This window comes from Polypterus senegalus, chromosome 3, assembly GCF_016835505.1.
Source record: "Polypterus senegalus isolate Bchr_013 chromosome 3, ASM1683550v1, whole genome shotgun sequence".
NCBI lineage: Eukaryota > Metazoa > Chordata > Cladistia > Polypteriformes > Polypteridae > Polypterus > Polypterus senegalus.
The window spans coordinates 306,102,627-306,124,045 of NC_053156.1; the positions used below are offsets into that span (position 1 = coordinate 306,102,627).

Here is a 21,419-nt window from a genome sequence, read left to right on the forward strand (position 1 = left end):
GCGCCTTTCCACCCTGGACACCTCCCAAGATGCTGTGCAGGGGCTTTCATTGGTCAGCCAGGTGACAGGTGCCTGTCTGGATGATGACAACGATGAGGAGGAGGAGGAGGAGTGCTGTGACGAGCCGATGGCCACCTCACTGGTGACGATGTCACTTGTCCTGCTTGCCTGTTCTACAATGTGTCGTATGTATAGCGCCTTTCACGTCTCTGCTGTTGATCGCTTGCTTCCTTTCAACGTCTGTGTGTCTGATGTGAAGCCCCCTTTCCAGCTGTGCTCTCTGTTGTCCGAGTTTTGTCTCCTCTCCCGTATCTGTTGTATAGCGCCTTTCACACGTCTCTGAGAGTCGTACCCGAGTGTCGACTGACCTGCCCCACGAAGTTCACCTTACTGGACAGAAAACGCAAATCGGCCCACCTGGTGTACCCCTCATCCCAAATGTGGATGGAACAGCTGGGGGGACATGCAAGCCCACCTGCTTCAAACCCAAGTGTCTGTCTAACCACGGTGCCACCATGTGGGCTCTTCGTGAATGAAGTGGCACGGGTTGAGAGTGGCAGAGCAGTGACGATGCGGGGTCAGTATGCATCTGTGGATTCTCCCATCATCAGGGTGACATGTCCGTCCAGGGTCTGATGCCAGCAGCTCTGATCACGGGCACAAAGGTACAAGCCAGGTGATGTTGGCACACCTGCCTACCACATGGCAACCTCACAGGCAGGTCCGAGACTGGAAGACCCTCAAACAAGCAGCAGTGGCAAGTCTGGTGGGACCACATGGACCTGGGAGAGAGATTGGGGGTGGAGCCTGAGGGTGGGGAATAGAGAGAGACTGGCACACGATGAAAGGGGCGGGGCTTCAAAATGAGGAAGGGTGGAGCCTAAAAGAGCAGTGTGAGCAACATTAGAAGGATGATGGAGTGAAAAGGGGTGGGGCCTTGGAGACAAAGGGTGCAAAGGGGTGGAGCAAGAGAGCTGACAGGACTTGCTGCCCAAGCCCATTGGCCCACAGCAGAGCCTCGGCAAGGATCCCGTCTTGAATTGGCTCACAGAGTTGGCCACAAGGGAATGGGGTGGCAGGTGTGAGACCACGTGGCACCGTGTAGAAGGAGCTGTGGAAGTGCAGAGCATTAGAGGGAGCAAAATGGCAAGGTGCCCGCTTAATCATGCCACACAAATCACACATGATGAGGGCAGTCGTCACGCAGCACGAGCAGCACAGGACTGAGTAGAAGATCTCCACATCAGCCCCAAAACAGGAGATGCTCCAGAAAGTTCCAGAATGTCCAATGCTCTGAATAAAGAGCCGAGTAGAAATGTCCCCCCCACCGCTGCGAAGGACCTGTCCAGGTAAGAAATGACCGCACTGAGCTAACCTGGAGATGTCCAGTTCTGACCACTAGGTTGTCCTGCCCTGTTGAGGACACTTTACGGTACCTTTGGACAGCAGCGCCATCTGCAGGCCTGGCCCCGAATGCACAGATGTCCCTGGCACTGCCATTTCGAGTGACACCTTAGCGCCATCTTGGATTCATTTTGTTATTCAGCCCAATCCTCAGAAAGCTTTCCAAGAGAAGCCCCCTCATTATCTCCACAGCTTTCCGGTTTTAAGGACACTCTGTGGCATCACGGGGGTCAGTGTTGTTGATAGTGGGGGTGACAGCTGCCCAGTAAGCCCCTCCCAGGGGCGTCGCTCACTTTAACACTTCTTAGGGGCTTAACAGCTGGGGGTCCTTCAATTGTTGTGCAGTCAAAGAGTGGGAGGAGTTGGACACTACAGACAGTGACATGTGGTGGGGTGTCCCCTTGAAGCCCCCTTAATGGCCTGCCTCTCCAAGCCTGGGCCGGTTCTAGACAGGCATGTATGAGGGGGCACATGGTGACGACGGTGGGGGTGCTCTGGATTACTGCTATTGTCTTGTCATTGGATTGGCTCGTCCCACTTGGGTGTCCCACCTGTAGCTCTGAGGGTCACTGAGGCACACAAAGCCCATTTCATGACCACGATAAGGTGACAATCCTTCAGGAGGACAACTGAAAAATAAAAGAACAAAAAGTTGAATCAATCAAATACAACTAAATCATGACATTAACTTTAATTTGCTGGCCTTTATCACAACTCACTATTAACACAACTGAAAAGTTATAAAACAACAAAGAAGAATAAAATAAAATAAAATGTCCATCCAGATCTTCACAAGCAACAACATCAAACGTATCCTAATGGGATGGCCTGATTCTCAAATCCGAGCTCTCAATTCAGCCGATATTTACGAGACTCATTCAAACAGCACGACTCCCGTGTCTCCTCCGATCGTCAGACTGGTCTGTAGAACACGAGGACGGGTTTAGTAGAAGTGAACGTTTGAACGGATTGTCTTCTGGTTTGTCAGCCACTGGACTCTCCTCTGCTCTCCTCCTCCTCCTCCTCCTCCTCCTCCTCAGTCCATCCACAGTCTCCTGCCTCCCTTTGCAGACTCCTCCAAACTCCTCACATCCCAGTTATTTGTCATGGACTTCTCATGGGTGGGCCAAGATCACCAAACTCCTCTTCCTTTTATGTCACGTGGTGTGACGATAGGGTTAGGACCCGTGACAAAGTGGAGGAGGACGTCTCACACGATGCTGAGGACACACCAAAGACCAGGACTCTTACACACAATTTAGGAAACTCAGGAAAGGCTTCCTTGTAGTCCTGCTGGAGTTTACAGCTCACAGTGGACAGTCGGTTTCTTTTGGACATTTTTGAGCAGCAATCTGTTTTGCCACAAGAACTTCAACTTTCAGACTTACGACATCTGCTACAGTGCCAGCCATCACAGCCAGATGATCTAGAAAGGCGCTAGATTTGGGTGCAGGACTAGATGTGGCTCTCATCAGGTCAATCTTCTTGTGTGAAAATCTCCTTTCATGTCGAGGATGTTGAGCAGAGACATGGTAGGGTCACCAGAGTGTGTACGGCCCAAGGTGGAGAGCACAACACTTTGACCCCGGTGTCTGCTTATTGTTCTCCTTCTCTTTGTTGGATGTGACTCGTCCTCGGCAGGAGACGACGCTCCCAACAGTCCTCCTCACAGATGGTTTTAAGGAGTCCAGTGCTGCACCAACAACCTCACAAGCTCTGCACAGATCAGCTGACTGAGACTGGAGAAGAGCATTTGCTGGTTTCAAGACACCAAGCACCCGCACTGGGAACTTTCCAGTCTCAAAGAAGTGATGCCACTTAATTTGGCATGGCAGGCCTGATTCCTCGGTGCACAGGTGAACTGCAGCATCGTCATCCTCTGCCATCTCAGATAGGACACTAAGGATTTGTCCACAGTGCACCTTGTCACCTCACCTCAAAGTGACTTGTCCATCTGACCTCAAGCAGCCTTTTTAGACCAGTAAGGTGCATCGTGTTTATTGAGCTCATACTGGTGGTGGTGGACAAAGTCGACTTCTACACACGGCTCACTCTGCATGGCGTGCGCAGTCACTAAGTGCAGTGGACGTGTGGACACATCTGTCAAGTCTCTTTGGAGCAGAGCTTGTTCACCACCACTACGCCCATCATAACACTGGCTCAGTATCCTGTCAGCACTGTGGCCAGCATCTCACAGGCGATGTCGAGTAACCCAAGAAGATGCTCCTCTGGCACACCGTATTGTCACATTGCGCCTATCGCTGCTCCATCACTTCTGAGACAAATCCCTGCAGGATCAGCACTTTCACATTTTTTCCTGACCTCTCCAAGCACCACGTCAGCCAGTGTTTGGTTCATTTCATTTTGGATGTCCTTAGGTGTGCATTTTGGTGGCACGGTGGCGCAGTGGGTAGCGCTGCTGCCTCGCAGTTAGGAGACCCTTTAAGGGTTCACTTCCCAGGTCCTCCCCGTGTCTGCGCTCCGGTTTCCCCCCACAATCCAAAGACATGCAGGTCAGGCAGATTGGCGATCCTAAATTAGCACTAGTGTGTGCTTGGTGTGTGGGTTGGCACCCTGCCCAGGATTGGTCCCTGCCTTGTGCCCTGTGTTGGCTGGGATTGGCTCCAGCAGACCCCCGTGACCCTGTATTCGGATTCAGCGGGTTGGAAAATGGATGGATGGATGTGCATTTTGCATTTTATGGGACACCCTTAGCAATGCTTGCTAGCTTCTCATCCTTCTCCAAGGTATATGCCATCAGTTTTAGAAGCAATGCCATCCTCACTACCCGCTGCTTCACGTCTCAAGGTTTCTGCCGTCACAGAGACGCCTTACAGCTCTGCCGATACTCTCGACACAGTAATGGTTTTTATCAAGTTGTCTTTTACCAACCAACATCGAATCCACAGTCGCCCCCAGGTGGTCTCCCAGTCCAGATGGTTGAAGTGTGCCCATGGTTGTGGCCTCTGTAGCCCCTTGTCTCGATCAGGTGCTGCTTTCCAGTTGTTAAAACCAGTTAAGGTAAAAACTACAACCCTCTCATTAACTGGGCTGCCATATTTCCGACATGGGAAACAGAAGCATGCGTCCCGCACAACAGAGAACTCCAGCCGTGGTCGTGTGCTGCCAGGCAGGACTGAATGATCTTAATGTTGTGCCACCAAATACACGTTTGGGGTAACTGCCCAGTATTGGCTGGGATGGCGTATTGCCATTTAAGTCACTGGGTAGCTGAGTGGGTTGCTTTGGGGCACCAATTGTGGGCAGAGGTACCTGTTGATGCCACAGCAGTAGACATGCCAGCTGCTGTCTCTGATCGTTGCTACTGCTATTGGTACAGCCAGGGGCAGCGCCACACTTTTTAAAAGCTTGGGAAAAAGGATGCGCCTCACAGCATTGACTTTCCCTTTGTGAGCTGCTGGAAGCTGGGATGGAATGTGAATAATTCATCTTTACTAAAATCGCTGGGATTTCATCAGCATATGAAACGAGAAAACCGTCGAGTGCAGCGCTGAAAGCTGGGGTGGGCTTTGTGTCGGGGTCTGACAGGCAGACAGACAGACAGACAGACAGACAGACACGAGTCCTCCAGTCGGCTCTATGCAGCAGGCACAGTGGTGCTTGTGGGATCGACTTCTCTACCAGACTGAAACTGTGAGAAGAACACTGGACTAGTCCGCCATTGACTGTACAAATACAGATGGATGTTTCAGTTGTCCTTAATTATCTCACGAGTCGCTAGGAGACATTTGCTGCTTCCTCAAAGCCTGCCGCGGTTGCGCAGCCCTGCCTACTGAGAAACCTGACACCGGGTCATTTGCATACTAACACTGATTGGCTGTTTAGCTGGGGGGAGGGTGAGTGGGGATCTCTGCGGCTGACGCCGGGTCATTTGCATACTAACACTGATTGGCTGTTTAGCTGGGGGGAGGGTGAGTGGGGATCTGTGCGGAGTGCTGGGTGAGCTGCGGACAAACAGAGCGCGGAGGGAACGAGCGAGCAGGACGTGAAACCTCTCGTCTCAGGTGTGCCTTTCCAGCGGACTGTTCAGCTGCTGTCGTACATCTTGTCCTCATTCAGTTTGTGGGGAATCGATTATTTTCTCTCTCAGCTTCTAAAAGTTGGATTTAAGGGGGCAGGACGTTTGTTGAAGGGGGCATTGCCCCCAGCCCCGCTCCAAGCTCAGAAGTGAAGCCCCTAAATGTCGTGCCCACTGTGCTGATTGCTGCTGGCATCAGAACACCAATGTGGAGATGACTGGCTGTGACAGCCCCCACAACCACTGCTCTGCCAGACCTCTCTTGCCACAGTAGTGCCAGCCCAGGTTCTGGTGCCTGCCTTCCTTTCTGTACTGGCAGATGGTCAGTCACACAGCAGTCCATAAATCTGTTAAAGCCACACTCAGTGACTGTGGTGCCAGCCCACTCACCCACACACACCACCCAGCTTGGCCTATCGAGGGGGTCTTTGGCATGTGGAGAGGACAACAGTAGAAGCCATGGGAGCATGGGTAGGACACATGAACTCTACAAAGATGATGAAGAACAAGGCTGGCACCTGTGCCCAGTGCTGCTGGAATATTCTGCAGATCCCCTACCACCCACAAGATCCAAAGTGAGTTTGACATGTCACCTAATTAGCATACATTCAAATGTATCAAACCAGGGTGACATTCATCAGTAGGGGGCACTCCTGCTTATACCAAAGCTGGCATCTTTGATATTGGTGCCCAGACATATGGCACAACTTGGAAGCAGCAGTTGAGATGAGACACATACAGTCAAGGAAGTCAAAGATGATGCTGGACCACTTGGTGCCAGGAGATCAATGCCAGGGGCCAGCTGATACAGTGGGCATGAGCTTCTATTGCCCCCACTTCACACAGTGACGTTGATGAGCAGATTTAGTGGCATTGAGAAATGAAAATAATTTGGACAAGACACTTAGACGGCCCACCTCATCTGTGCAGCCCAACACCCCCAGGGACACGGGTTCAAATCTGAGTCTGCCTTGATGATGTATGGCAGGGTCACCTCATTGATTTGGAGTTCATTGGCAATTCTCTGTGTGGTCAGTGGCATGCCTGGCATCAAAATGAAAGGCATGATATAATAGATAGACAGAATGAAAGGTGCTATATGATAGATAGATAGATAGATTGATAGATAGATAGATGCTTTATTAATCCCAAGGGGAAATTCACATAATCCAGCAGCAGTATACTGATACAAAGAAACAATATTAAATTAAATAGTAATAAAAATGAAAAAATGAAAAAAAAAATAAAAATAAAAAAGCAGACAATAACTTTAAATAATGTTAGCGTTTACTCCCCCGGGTGGAATTGAAGAGTCGCATGGTGTGGGGTCTCCTCAGTCTGTCACTGAAGCTGCTCCTCTGCCTGGCGATGATCCTGTTCAGTGGAAGCAGTGGACTCTTCATGATTGACAGGAGTTTGCTTAGTGCCCGTCGCTCTGCCACAGATGTCAAACTGTCCAACTTTAATCCTACAATAGAGTCTGCCTTCTTAACAAGTTTGTCCAGGCGTGAGGCGTCTTTCATCTTTATGGTGCCACCCCAGCACACCGCCGCGTAGAAGAGGGCACTCGCCACAACCGTCTGGTAGAACATGTATATAATAGATGGATAGATAAATAGAGTGAAAGGCGCTATATGATAGATGGATAGATTGGCATGTACCCTCCATATAGTGACATTGGGACTTGCATGTCTCCTCAGTTGGCAAGCAGACACTCAGGATATTCAGAATATTTGACACTTCTGGGGGTCTTCCTTAGAGTTTGTCCACCCATTGTGTTTATTTGACACGTTAATCTTATTCAGGGTTCACATTTGTGCCCGCTCGTTAAACTGATTTCCTCTTCAAACGATGCTCAATGTTTATTGGCTGATGGATTTCCGCTGGTTGGTTAGGAAGAAAGGGGAGGTGCTTAAATAACAGAAAATCTTAATAACAGCGGGCTGGAGGGCGTGGAGGATGTGTGGCGCGGCGCGGAGGTGCGGACAGCGGGGAGAATATAAAAGAACAACAGCAGCAATAATAATTATCTATCTATCTATCTATCTATCTATCTATCTATCTATCTATCTATCTATCTATCTATCTATCATATAGTGCCTTTCAATCTATCTATCTATCTATCTATCTATCTATCTATCTATCTATCTATCTATCTATCTATCATATAGTGCCTTTCACTCTATCTATCTATCTAACTATCTATCATATAGTGCCTTTCACTCTATCTATCTATCTCTCTATCTATCTATCTATCTATCTATCTATCTATCTATCTATCTATCTATCTATCATATAGCGCCTTTCACTCTATCTATCTATCTATCTATCTATCTATCTATCTATCTATCTATCTATCTATCATATAGTGCCTTTCACTCTATCTATCTATCTATCTTTCTGTCTCTCTATCTATCTATCTATCTATCTATCTATCTATCTATCTATCTATCATATAGTGCCTTTCACTCTATCTATCTATCTATCTATCTATCTATCTATCTATCTATCTTTTATTATATAGTGCCTTTCACTCTATCTATCTATCTATCTATCTATCTATCTATCTATCTATCTATCTATCTATCATATAGTGCCTTTCACTCTATCTATCTATCTACCTTTCTGTCTATCTATCTATCTATCTATCTATCTATCTATCATATAGTGCCTTTCACTCTATCTATCTATCTATCTATCATATAGTGCCTTTCACTCTATCTATCTATCTCTCTATCTATCTATCTATCTATCTATCTATCTATCTATCTATCTATCTATCATATAGTGCCTTTCACTCTATCTATCTATCTATCTATCTATCTATCTATCTATCTATCTATCTATCTATCTATCTATCTATCATATAGTGCCTTTCTATCTATCTATCTATCTATCTATCTATCTATCTATCTATCTATCTATCTATCTATCTATCTATCTATCTATCATATAGTGCCTCACTCTATCTATCTATCTATCTATCTATCTATCTATCTATCTATCTATCTATCTATCATATAGTGCCTTTCAATCTATCTATCTATCTATCTATCTATCTATCTATCTATCTATCTATCTATCTATCATATAGTGCCTTTCATCTATCTATCTATCTATCTATCTATCTATCTATCTATCTATCTATCTATCTATCTATCATATAGTGCCTTTCACTCTATCTATCTATCTATCTATCTATCTATCTATCTATCTATCTATCTATCTATCATATAGTGCCTTTCAATCTATCTATCTATCTATCTATCTATCTATCTATCTATCATATAGTGCCTTTCAATCTATCTATCTATCTATCTATCTATCTATCTATCTATCTATCTATCTATCTATCTATCATATAGTGCCTTCTATCTATCTATCTATCTATCTATCTATCTATCTATCTATCTATCTATCTATCTATCTATCTATCATATAGTGCCTTTCAATCTATCTATCTATCTATCTATCTATCTATCTATCTATCTATCTATCTATCTATCTATCTATCTATCATATAGTTCCTTTCATATCTATCTATCTATCTATCTATCTATCTATCTATCTATCTATCTATCATATAGTGCCTTTCATATCTATCTATCTATCTATCTATCTATCTATCTATCTATCTATCTATCTATCTATCATATAGTGCCTTTCAATCTATCTATCTATCTATCTATCTATCTATCTATCTATCTATCTATTATATAGTGCCTTTCACTCTATATGTCTATCTATCTATCTATCATTATATAGTGCCTTTCACTCTATCTATCTATCTTTCTGTCTAATGTGTAATAAATGATGAAAATGTTTCTATGTATTTGATTACCAGACACTTTTATCCAAAGCGACTTACAAGGCTTGTCAACATAATCGAGCAGACAGCAGTCTGGGACTGTTTGGGGACAAGGTGACAGGACTGACCAGCACAAGTGAAAAGCTTCCCAGGTCCGCTGCGTCTAAGAGCTGATTTCAGTTGGACAGAACGTTTCTCAGATGCCCTGAATGAAGCAGAAGTTCAAATGGAGGTGGGCAGCACATTCCACATGAAAAGAGTCAGGACTGAGCTGGCATCACCAGATGTCCTTCATCAGCAGACTCGAGTGGTTGAGGAGGAGTGGGGGACCCCATGATGTATGGCCGCTGACCCTCTCGGATAGGGCCAATGTATTGACCTGGAGAAAGGAGTGGCATGTGCCCACCTCAGCTGGTTAAACATGCAACGTGCGGCTTGGTGGCACACACCAGGGTCCCTCATAGCCAGGACTTGCAGTGGCCCAGAAGTGACAGGCCCAGGGTGTGGAGCAGCAGGTGTGCTGGCGGAGGCTGAATGGAGTGAATCTGAGAGCCACAGATTGGAGGTCCCCATGACGCTTTGTAGTTTTCTGAGGGTCCGACTGAGGCTTCACCAAAGACATGATGATGATGATGATGATGAAACTCAATGAAGAAGAAGGGGAGTAGAATACGTTAGGAGGCTGTGCTAAGCTGCCCGTAGTTGGTGCCACTCACTCCATTATGAATTTTATTACAAAGAGCGACACACGCCACGCGACGGGCAGACAGAACGTCATGACTACGGGCGCCCTGTCCAGGGTTTGTTTCTGCCTTGTGCCTTATCCCGCCAGCCCTCCAAACCCCCCCCCACTCCCCTGGTCTGGATTAAGCGGGTCAGAAAGTGACACATTATGACAAACAACAAACCCCCTCAAACACGCTAGGAGGACAACTTCTGACCTGGCAGTCCCAGTGAGGCGCTATAAAGGAGCCCCTGTCACCTGTCCTATCGAGTGGCTGAACCTTATGTCACACAGAGGGGATGTCCATAATGGTCTTCATACTGCTACCTCCAGGGGGTCCATCCCAAATCTTAATGTGTTTGTTGATTGGGTGGGCTTGTCCTGAAGAGGTGTCACCACACTGGCCATCACAGAATAAGGAGTCTGCTCGGTCCGTTCTCCTGATGCTCCTCCGGGTTAGACGGCCAGTCCAGCAGGCTACTGATGCGGACCCCCAGTACTCGCCCCCTTTCTGAATGGTAAGCGGGCCTGGAGGCTCTCTGGTGGGACAGTTCATGGGTTAGGCTGAAGTTCTCAAAGGTTCTCCCCCGAGACCCCGAAGTGCAGAGTCATCGGAGAATTCCTGCAGGTGACGCGGCCGGGCGGTGGATGAGTGGCTTCACTTTTTGTCAACCTGGAAATTTACAGTTGCTGTGTCTTTCTTTATTTTACCAGAAGCCAGCCTTTCAGCCATTTATTGGCAGACGTCACCTAAGTCATGGGGTGACAGTGGGTGGGCTGCACAAGTGACACACACACACACACACACACACACACTGAATTTATTAATTCTCCTCCTTTGTTCTTCTTCACCTACAAAACTTGTGGGTACAAACTGTCCCTAAATCAACTGGCATGAATGCCAATGGACAGAGACCACGGGCACACTCTGCGATGCTCCTGTGTGCCTTTGCCATGTCTGTATCCTTGACAGAAGGCAGCCGGGTGCCTCACTGCTCTCTCTGGTGCCATCGCAGGATGGACTCCACTGTGCAGGACTGAGGATGGATGGGGAAGCACGATGTGCCCTGGTGAGCCGAGGTGAGTTGTGCCCACCCAGCTCATTGACTTTGACCAACGTGGCACACAGGCTGGCCTCCTGTCCAAATGTAAGTGGGCAGTGATGGACTGGTGCCCCGTCCAGGGTTTGTTCTCACCAAGGGCACATCCTGGACTCCACCTCAGCCCACATTCAGTGTGTGCCCCCTGTGCCCATCAGTCGCCCCACTGCAGCGCCTCTCGTTGCTTTCGACTCCTTGTGCTGTTTCTTTCGGCACCGCCTTTATGTTAATCGCATGTTTTCGATTGGTCGGCTGACTGGGTGTGTGCGGGAACGCAACGCGTGGTTGGCAGGCGCTGCGTCTTCGATTTGGCCGCCCACCGTTGCAATGGACGGGCGAATTGCGAGTGACAGCGACACGGGGGACGGCAAAGAGCCCGCCGCATGTCGAGAAGGCTGCCTCAGATGGCACACTGCGGCGCTCACGGGGGTCTTAGCTAACACTTCGGCGGATTAGGCGCCTGCTAAGTGAACGACGACGACGTCATTCTGGCGCCTGATCTGCGGCCTTCCGGCGTTTCCTCGTCTCCGGGGCAACCGGGCAAGCCGCCAACAGCGCGATACTTCCGTCCGCCCGAGAAGTAGGAACATCCGCGGAGCGGCATCGCGATAAGCGGCAAGGCATAAAGCGGCCCGCCCGGCCCGTGCCCGGCCATTCCAGTGCCTACCATGGGCTGTGAGCAGAGCCAGCAGAGCGTCGGACACCCCGCCTTGGATAAGGTGCGTGACGCTCGACCGCGGCCACCACTCGCTGCCGGTAGTGCAGCCGGCCATGTGCAAGATGCTCGTTGGTCACGGGCACACCTGAGGGCAGTCACCCGTCACGACGAATCGGAGTCGTCAGATGACCTGGGGAGGACATGCAGACCCCACACAAGCCCTCGGACTTGAACCCGGGTCTCTGGAGCCCTCTGTCTGCATTGGCTAATTTGAGCCCCGATTCTTTACGGCCGCTGGCCAACGCTAATAAAGCCGTGCAGGACAGATGGCATGACACCCCAAGAATCTCAAACGGGTCCCATGTTGCCCTTAGTCGGTGACGGGTGTGTGACGTCTAGACAGGGGTGACCACGTCTCAAGGGTTTGGGCCACCGGTCACTGCAATTGGCAATTGTGGTCACCATCTGTGATTTTGGAATGTCTGTCAAATGTCCTTTGAGTACTTCTGCCAGGCTGTGCCCAATCAAGGGGCATGACTTTAAACTGACCTAAAGCCACCCTTCCCTTACCAGTTGTCCTGACCCACACTGTGATGGCCAGCCACACTCACCGAGGCTCTTGAACGCCCAGCTTCTGTGTCCATCTTTGAATGCATGAATTCTCATGCCGCTGACTGGCACTTGGCCACAGCAGCTGGCCAATAGCTCTGTAGTGACTGGTCAATTTACTGTGCCCAGGTGGGCTGTTCCTCCCACATCTCTCCATTGGTCCCCTGTGCCCTGTGATGGACTGGCACCTTGTCCTGTGTTTATACCTGCCTTTTGCCAGGTGGTACCAAGATGGGTATGGCCCATCAGATGTGGGTAATGAAAGAATGCATGCCCTGTAATCTGCAAGAAGCTCCTCTCCCCTGTGTGCCCATCCATCATTAGGCTGGCAAAGCCCTGAGCTGCCCACAAGTCTCATCCAGCAATTGAGTGCCCCACATGCCCCGTTGGCCATGAGCTTTGTGTTTGATGAGAATCGTCCTGAGCTCTTCCTCTTCCTCCTCCTCCTCTTCCTCTGTGAGTGCACTTCCCTCGGTCTCCACTGGGTGTCCTCGATTGTGCCTTTCACCCGATTACTGGTAGAATTTGGTGCCCTGAAGACTTGACAAGCAGACCCACGTCGTGTCTTTGTGCTCCTGGGCATCAGGGAAGTGATGAGAGTGGCATATTGGACTCCACATGCCATCTCGCTAGTGCCACCTAAAGACTGGCCAGCACATCCCTTGACTCCTCCATGTGGGTGTGCAAATGTTACGAGGGTCCGGGCAGGTGACCAAGGGTGTTGGATAAACGTGGTGCCCTTGGGATCGAAGCCCTGCACTCCTATGGGTCAGGTGCCCAAAGCCATGAAGCGGGTCGAGACCCTCGGCTTTCTAAACATCTCGCTAATTTGATTCTTTTTTCATTTCTGCAGGACACGCTAGGAGCTCAAATGTTCATTAAACGAAATCGCATCCACCCACAGGTAAGGGGGCAGACTCCACCAGCAGGGGGTGTCAGTGAGAGTCTCACGACCCGTACATGGCGGGCACAGGCTCCATGGAGGGGTGCTGCGCCCCAGTCCTGCCATTATATGGTGCCACTCGCTCAGCTTCTCTACTACTGGTCACACTGGGCTATCTTTAGCAATGCCACCTCCTCACACCTGTCATTTTGCCCCAGTGCCCCTCCTTTCTGTGACAATATTGACTGACAGTGCTTTCCAGTGTTCAGTGCATGATGTGCCTGAGTGGGCACAACAACCCAAAAGGACAAGATGCCCTGATTTCTAACTGGGCCAAGTGGGTAGGTAACATGGCCCTCATTACATGCCATGCAACTTGCCCTGCAGTGTGCCACCTAGATGGTGTAACTGTGGTACAGACTGAGCAGGAAGAATACAGTGTGGTGACATTGTAAGCCCCCCATCTCGAGCCCAAGTCTCGGGCACCTTTGACCCCACCTAGTGGTGAATTTCAGCTGTGCCAGCTGGCAGTGGCACTAAAAGCCAGGGCCTGGCAGGCCAGCTATTAGCTCAGACTCATCCTGGAGGTCTCCTTTTGCTCATCCCTACCTGTAAATCAGTGACTCCCTGTGTTGGTGGGTGTTTCCTGGGATGAGGGGCACTGCGAAAGGCGCTATACAGAATGGGCATCAGCAGTGACCTACAGCTGGACCTGTCTGAGGAGGAGGCCCACGATGCAAGGCGCTATATGAACTTACAAAGTCATTGCTCAGCCGGTCCCCTCATGCCCGGCACCCTGCCCTGCTCTGCTGGACCCCCTGGCCTCCCATTTCCCAGCTCTTCCTGATGCCCGCCCCCACCAGGTTGCCCCCTCATCCACCCTGGGCTCTCCTCCAGTGGTCTGCAGATGTTGACCACCTGCCCCAAACCCTTAATCCCATCAACAGGGTGACCCCCAAACAGCCTACTGCTGACTGAAGGTTGGCGACAGACTTTCAGAGGGGTTCTGCCAGGAGGGTAGCGCCAACCAGCCCTCATGTCTCATTGCTTTGTCTTCTTTTTCCGCAGGACACGCTCCACACCTGCCTGTTTTGTGAAAAAGATCGGATTAACCAGCAGGTAAGCGGACAAGAAACATCTGCGCCAACTCCGGGGGTCCTGGCACATGTGTGGCACGTGGTGGGAGATGCCAGCCTGTCAAAGACTGGCCTTTCTGACCCTCCCTTGTTATCGGTCAGCTGTAAGTCCATCCACAGACAACAAAGGGTCTTTAACAATGGTGGACGTCTTCTGTCACTCTCGTGACTAAACTGTCTTCAAGGCGCTATATATATAGTGTGACAATACTCATTGAAAGTCAAAGTGACCTGTAAAGGGGCTGCTTGGGCATGAGGACACTTTGATATGTGCCATGTGTGCCCCTCATGCTGCCATGCCTGCTGTAGTAATGTACCCTGGCAGTGCCCTCCACCAGGAGCCTACTTTAGTGACACCCTGAGGTCAGTCCGGAGCTCTTAGAAGTGACCGCCCTGGCAGATGTGGTGGCCACCTGACGTGATATTCAGTGGGCAATGAGGTGGTAACATTGAAATGGGCACTGGTGGGATCTCCAGTGGGCAGCTGCCATCCTTCAAGCTCTGTGCAGAGGAGCCATGTGGGCACTGTGCTTTCCTTATGACCAGAGAGAGTTTGAGACCAGTGAGAACTGCAGCTGGGGGGCGACGAGCACCCAAGGACCGGGTAGAGAGACCAGTGGCAGCAGAGCACCATTAGGGGGCTATTTTCATCGCGGTCACATGGTCTGGTGGGCCGTCCTTGAACCGCAGTCTCTCGCCACACAGGTGTGCCCATTTATATGAGAAGTGCTGCCAACATGATGGCCTGGCACCCTGTGCCTATGCACTTGGTGGGCACTGCTGGCAAATTGCCTTTGACACCTAAAAGCAGATGTCACTTGTCACTGTCCCTTCAAAGTTATGTTTGTACACAAGAGAGGCTAATGGCAGCAGTGGTCCTGAGTGGGAGCAAAGAGACCACTGTGCTGTATGAAAGGCGCTATACTGACCAAGCCAATGTGGCCCTGGCTGTGCGTCCAGAGCCGTGCGTCCAGAGCCGTGCGTCCAGGGCTCACCTTCCTTTGTCACTTAACCTGCTTTCTTAAAATGAGACCAACGTGAAAGGCGCTATATAAGATTTTGCACCATACACTAGAAGGCTGTGGTGTCAATAGAAAGTCACCAGAGAATACAATGAAGAGGAGCTGTGAGCCCCCCATCTCGAGCGCACATCACCCCACCGAGCTCATGTCCCAGATGAGCCATCAGATGGCAGCTGGTGGCACTTGAAGCAGAAGTCCGGCAGGCTGGAAGTCCCCCTTTGCTCGTCCCTTCCTGCCTACAGTGTGGGGTCCGTGTGAAAGGCGCTATATCTATTCAGTCTCAAAGGCCGAGGCTAACTGCACAATCTGGGGGCGCTGAGGTGGGCATGGTGCCTCCTGTCGTGGCCGCGGCTCACCCTCGGACTTGTTTGCTTTAACTTTCAGATGAAGCCCGGACAGGAGAAGAGCCTCCGGCCGGAGACCCCGACACACACGGCTCAGGACGAGGCGGTCAGCGACGAGTCATCGGTGGAGCTGTCCGACATGGATGAGCGGACCGAGCCAGAGGACCAGCTGGACAAGATGACGGCCTCCAGCCCCGAAAGACCCTCCAGGGGGCTCTGGCCTTTCGACGAGGACCCGTCCTCAGCAGCAGACGAGCTCTCCAGTGACGAGGCGGCCTCTCAAAGTTCCCCGGAGGCCGAGGACGACAGAGTGTCACCAAGCGTACAGAGCACAGGTGACCGGGAGCCCTCGAAGGGGGAGCAGTGCCTGCAGAACGAGGGCCGCACTGAGCCTGGGGGGCAGACACGTATGGATGCCTTTGCATGCCCGGCGTTACCCCAGATGGACACGAGCGCCCCGGTCCGTGACACCTGTGGTGTCACATCAGAGGAGGCAGGGTCACCGAGAACGGAGCACTTTGGAGGTGAGCCGCAGGTCTGGCTGGCCGGGCCCACCATGAAGGCGGAGGAGGAGGATGAGGAGGAAGGTGGCCAGTCAAGACCCTCTGTGAAAGAGGAGGAGGAGAGACAAGGAGGTCCTGAAGAGCACAACTTGATGAAGAAGGAGGAGGATGAGGAGGAGGAGGAGGAAGAGGAGAAAGAGGAGGTGAAGGGAGCCTCCCCGAGCAGCGAGCACGACAGAGACAAAGGCCCAGGAGACAAGGAGCACACGTCCTGCACAAGACCCGGGCAAGACGAGGAAGAAGATGAAGACGAGCAGGACCAGAGGTCACCCATCGAAGAGGAGCCCGAGTCTCAGAAGGACAAAGTGACCTCACTCAGTCCTGAACCACAGGGACCGGCCATAGGACAAGCGTCACAGTGTCTGGGACCCTCTGCCAGTGAAGACTTGCACACCGTAGACCCTTGGGACCTTTTAGAGGGCCACACGTCACCCAGAGAGGACCAAAGCGCAGCCCTGGACACACGCGGCGAAGACGGAGGAGAGCGTCCAGCGAGTGACACGGAGATGGCAGATGACCCCCTGAGGGGTGTCCAAGGCGACCTCCAGGCCTTCTCTGACCACAGCGAGTCCCCGAGCGACGAAGACAAAGACGACGACGAGGACGACCTCCTGCTGGACCAGCGGCCGCCCGCTCCCGGCCCCAGCCAGCAGAGGGAGCCCAGCCGGACCTCGTTTGCGCGCGGCGACTCGATGGAGATCAGGTCGAGCGCCTCTGCCGGACACCTGGACGATGACAGCGAGGACGAGGACGAGGACGTGAGCGCGCCCGAAGAGGACGGCTCGCTGGAGCACATCGAGCTGCTCAGGAGGAAGAGCGACAGGGGCGACCGGGGGGCCGGCGACGACTGGAAACACAAGCGCGTGCTGGACATGCAGAGGAAGCTGCGCCTCGAGCGGGAGAGCAACCTGGCCGACCTCAAGAGCCTCGTGCAGAGCTGCATCCTCATGAAGAAGCGGCTCTCCCGAAAGAGGGTCTTCATGGAGGTGGAGCGCGAGACGTGACGCGGCGCGCCCCCGAGTGCCGGACACGGACTGAACGCACACGCCGCGGGCCTCAGATGGCACGCAAGTCTGCCCCAAGCCAGCCGACCTGAGGGACACGCTTCGTTGAAAGGCGCTGTATGGGACTGGCTGCACACTCACACACACACACACACTCACACACACACACTCACACGTCATTGAATTTTATAGCGCAGTGGCCGATAGCGCCGCCCTGTCTGGCCCCTCACGGAGAGAACAAGTGTAATATAGCGCCTTTCCTACAATCGCCAGGCTCCACTTGCAGACTCCCGACACATCGGACCGCGCGATCAGGCTTTATATAGCGCCTTTTAGGACAGCACAGGCACATCCATTGACGAAAGTTAAAGCAGCGAAGCAGGCGTTCATTTGAAGCACGAACAGAAACGGACGATGGTTTATACAGCGCCTTTCACCGACACGCTACACGAGAGTTAGGTTATATAGCGCCTTGTGGCGAGGAGCTTGACAGGCTACCCTGTCGCCTTTCACAGACTACGCCATCGGATGAAGGAGCAGAAAAAGAATAAAAACAAAGCTCTGGAAATGACCCTCTATCTTATATAGCGCCTTTTGTGGAAAGTGCTGTCCAGTGTAAGTTAACAAAGCAAACGTATATAGCGCCTTTCACAGCTCATGTGAACACGAGGAAGGCTCTTGATGGAAAACCAAGTGAGACTTCAGTCAGACTGTAGAATATATAGCGCCTCCTGGTGGGCAACAAGACCATAAATGTTACAAGGCGATCAGGCTTATATAGCGCCTTTCATAGATCACGCCATCAGAAGGATTAGAGGGCAATCACAAGCAGTCTGTATTCCATATAGCGCCTCCTGTCAAAAGTGCTGTCCGATGGAGGTTACCAAAGCAGACGAGACTTTCCTTTATGTAATATAGCGCCTTCCGCTAAGGGGCACAAAGATAAAGAAAGAAAGGGAATCCGTGCTCCGGTGAAGCCCAGTGCTGGGCTGGCCACCCATCCCAGGTTCGTTCCTGCAAAGCTGTGATGTGAAAGGGTGGACGGACAGACGGATGAATGAATGAGTGGATGGACAGGTGGGCGGCCGGACACACTTGCTGCTGCTGCACTGCACTGGCAGACTGGACGTGAGGTTGTTGAAGAGAAGAGCGCCATCTGCTGTCAACACCACAAACCACCGCACGTGTGGACCTTCAAATTCAGGACCCCCAGCCCACTCACCACAACGAGTGAGAATTCCTGACACAAACGACTTGCAGAAAAGGTTCAGGCTGTCACTGTGGTGCGCCATCTGCTGGACCGAGTCACCAATTGGTCACCATGAGGCAGTTGGAGGAGCGGTGGCATTGAGAACAACCACTGAGCAAGCTGCAAGACGAGGAACGGCTTCTCATTAGGGTATAGCTGCTTAGGGTGGTCTGCCTCAGCTCTTCAGTCACCTCACCAAACATCAGGACCGGCCTCATCAATGCAGATCATGGACTTGGGTATCCCTGGCGCACACAGGCATTATATAGCGCCTTTCACTCACATGTATACCACTACTGCGTCATTAAGTGAAGCCCCTGGCTGTGAAAGGCGCTATACAGAATTATGGTAAGGATGTGTGTTGCTTAGGAGAGGTCACCGATGGACTGTCTTGTGATGTCATACCCCAGTTCTCCTGATCGCTGGACAGACCTCATGTGGTGGACCCCTGGACATTTGTGCCCCACGTCATCGTCAGTCCGGACACTCCAAGCAGGCCGCATGGCCATTCGGTCCACTCGAGGCTCGATGTTGAAGTCACTCTTTGCTGTAAGGATTTGGTGACAGCAGGTGCTATAAAAGGCGCTATATACGCCACGATTGTATGCCCACTGTATAGAATAGAAGATTCCTTTGTTTCTTGTTGCTGGTCTTGTGCTCATTTCTCACAATATGACAAGGCCTGCCTGATTATGCCGTACCACCCTAGTGATGCTCGCTGTGCAAGGTGCTATATCAATGAGTGCGTGACTGGGGGGGTTGGCATACGGGCACTGCGTCTGTATGGTCTTACCACGAAGCTCCACTTGCAGCACATTCAGTGATTTGGTGGCCGAGTCCGTGACGCCTCTCCTGGTGTCCTCGAGCTTTGGGTCATTGAGTGACCAAATGAGGGGCTTGTTCTGTTCACATAGGCAGACTGGCATGTTTGGTTCTACCTACCCAGCAGGGCATCTATCCTGCCTTGTGCATTAACCAGGTAAAAAGGTGGGTGGGTGGACAGGGCCATCTGCTCCACCTAACTGCGGTCTGGGGGACCGCCTTTCACATCACAATTGAGAGTCGAGGGTCACGATGGTCCAAAACAACAATCCACCATCGAATGGTCAAGCAGCATGGTATCGCCAGCCAGAAGCATGGCAGCTCCTGAGCTGTAACCCCGCCGGGGACACCACATCGATGCGGCCCCTCATCGGCCAAATCCACGCGCGGCTCACAATCTCTAAAGCTGCTCCCTAAATGTGCAAAGTGCCCCTCACTTGGCAAAGTGCTCAAGTGAGGGGCAGAGCTGGCACCAATCATGGTCATGATGGTGAGCTATAAAATGGAAGGATAAAGATGTGTAGGCTCTGCAGGGGGCATAGCGTAGATGGCAGGACCCACAATAAGCGCTCCTCCCAAAACTCACTCCTGGCGTCCCGCCCAAGGGTTGCTGTTCCTGACTTGCCAGTCATGAGTACAACGAGAAGAAGTGGCTGTCGAGCTTCGCCTCCCCAATCAGTTCATGTGGATGTCACAATGCCACCTTAAATACCATCTGTGTGACGGTGCAATGAGATTACAGTTGTCAAGAAATTCCAAATCAAATGGCGATGTGATGATGTCACCTTCACACGTACATCAGAATGTCAATGTCATAAAAACACCTCCACAGACAAACACGCTGCCACCTTTCGACCAACGGGCACTAAATGTTGGGACGAGGAGCTCCCCTCGGCTCCCTTATTCACCTGCTGGTACCAAGAGCCCTCTGACCCCCTGGCCGCTCATCGTCCCCTGCAACGTCAAACTGATCAGGACACTCGGTCTGACTCCCGATTGCCCACCAAGTTGTCCACCTCGTCCTACGTGCAACTGCGCTGAGCCTCAGGAGGAGCCAAAGTGTGACTGAAACTCCACGGAAGAACAGCAGAAAGGCGCTATATGAGTGGCCAGGGGTCCGTCCTGGACTCCCATCTGTAAGTCGCCTGGACAGCTAAATGAATAAAGAGATGTGAAGCGGAATTGTGCACTGTGATGCCTTCTGCTTTGGAGGTCGGTTGGCATAAAAAGCTGGGCACAGAGGAGGCACGCATGATGTGCCTCCAGACTTGCACAGTTTCTCCTTCTCAACCCACTTATTTCAGTGCAGGTTTGAATGGTGCCAGAGCCCATCATGGCACTCTCTGGACAGGGTGCCAGTCTATCACAGGGCATACAAGTCAGGGATCCAAGTGGCTTTGGCATGTTGGGGGAAGCCGAACCAAGAGACACTCCATAGAAGAGGACAGTGTTGGGTTAGAATGGATGCCCATGGGCAGTGTCGCCTCCCCAAGTGTGTCGCACCCACTTCTTCCAAAACGACAAAAAGGCACACCTGTGCTCAAAGGACTGGACCCAGGAATGCCACGCAAAGTGCCTTGTGATGAAGGGCACTGCTGGTGCAGTGGGCACAATGCAGTCTCACCACCTCAAGGACCCTGATATGATTTCCTTCCAATTTGCATTTTCCTTGTGCCCAAAGCACTGGTTTTACTCCCACCACCCAAAGATCTGGCTGGCACACAGCAGCTGCCTCATGACTCCTGGGCACTGCCACTGTGGATTGTGTTTTTTATCACCGTCTCCGAGTGGGTTTTCTCTGACATTCCTGAAGTGTGTATGTGTTAGGGTGGTCAGCCTGGTACGAGTCACAAAAGAGCTGTGCCATGTGTTGGACTGGCACTATAGCTAAATCTTCAAAGGTTCTTCAATGTTTCACCTGCACAGGTCGTGTAACCTTGGCCTCTGGGCACCTAGTGCCAAGTTCAGCTGGGGAAAGTGAATACAAGTTTTGGGCCCACTGGGAACTTTCCTTATTTGCAGGATGGCACTGCAGTTTCTAAGGCCTGTCTTCC

The 21,419-nt window shown here is 51.3% G+C and overlaps 1 protein-coding gene across 1 annotated transcript; it reads left to right on the plus strand.

Moving 5' to 3' along the window:
• The first annotated feature begins 11,620 nt into the window (after positions 1 to 11,620).
• LOC120526408 (ABC transporter F family member 4-like) lies at positions 11,621 to 20,765 on the plus strand. The gene is made up of 4 exons (XM_039749568.1): positions 11,621 to 11,794; positions 13,196 to 13,246; positions 14,294 to 14,344; positions 15,768 to 20,765. The coding sequence occupies exons 1-4, from the start codon at positions 11,744 to 11,746 to the stop codon at positions 17,292 to 17,294; spliced, it is 1,680 nt and encodes a 559-aa protein (XP_039605502.1). The 5' UTR covers positions 11,621 to 11,743; the 3' UTR covers positions 17,295 to 20,765.
• The last annotated feature ends 654 nt before the right edge of the window (positions 20,766 to 21,419 follow it).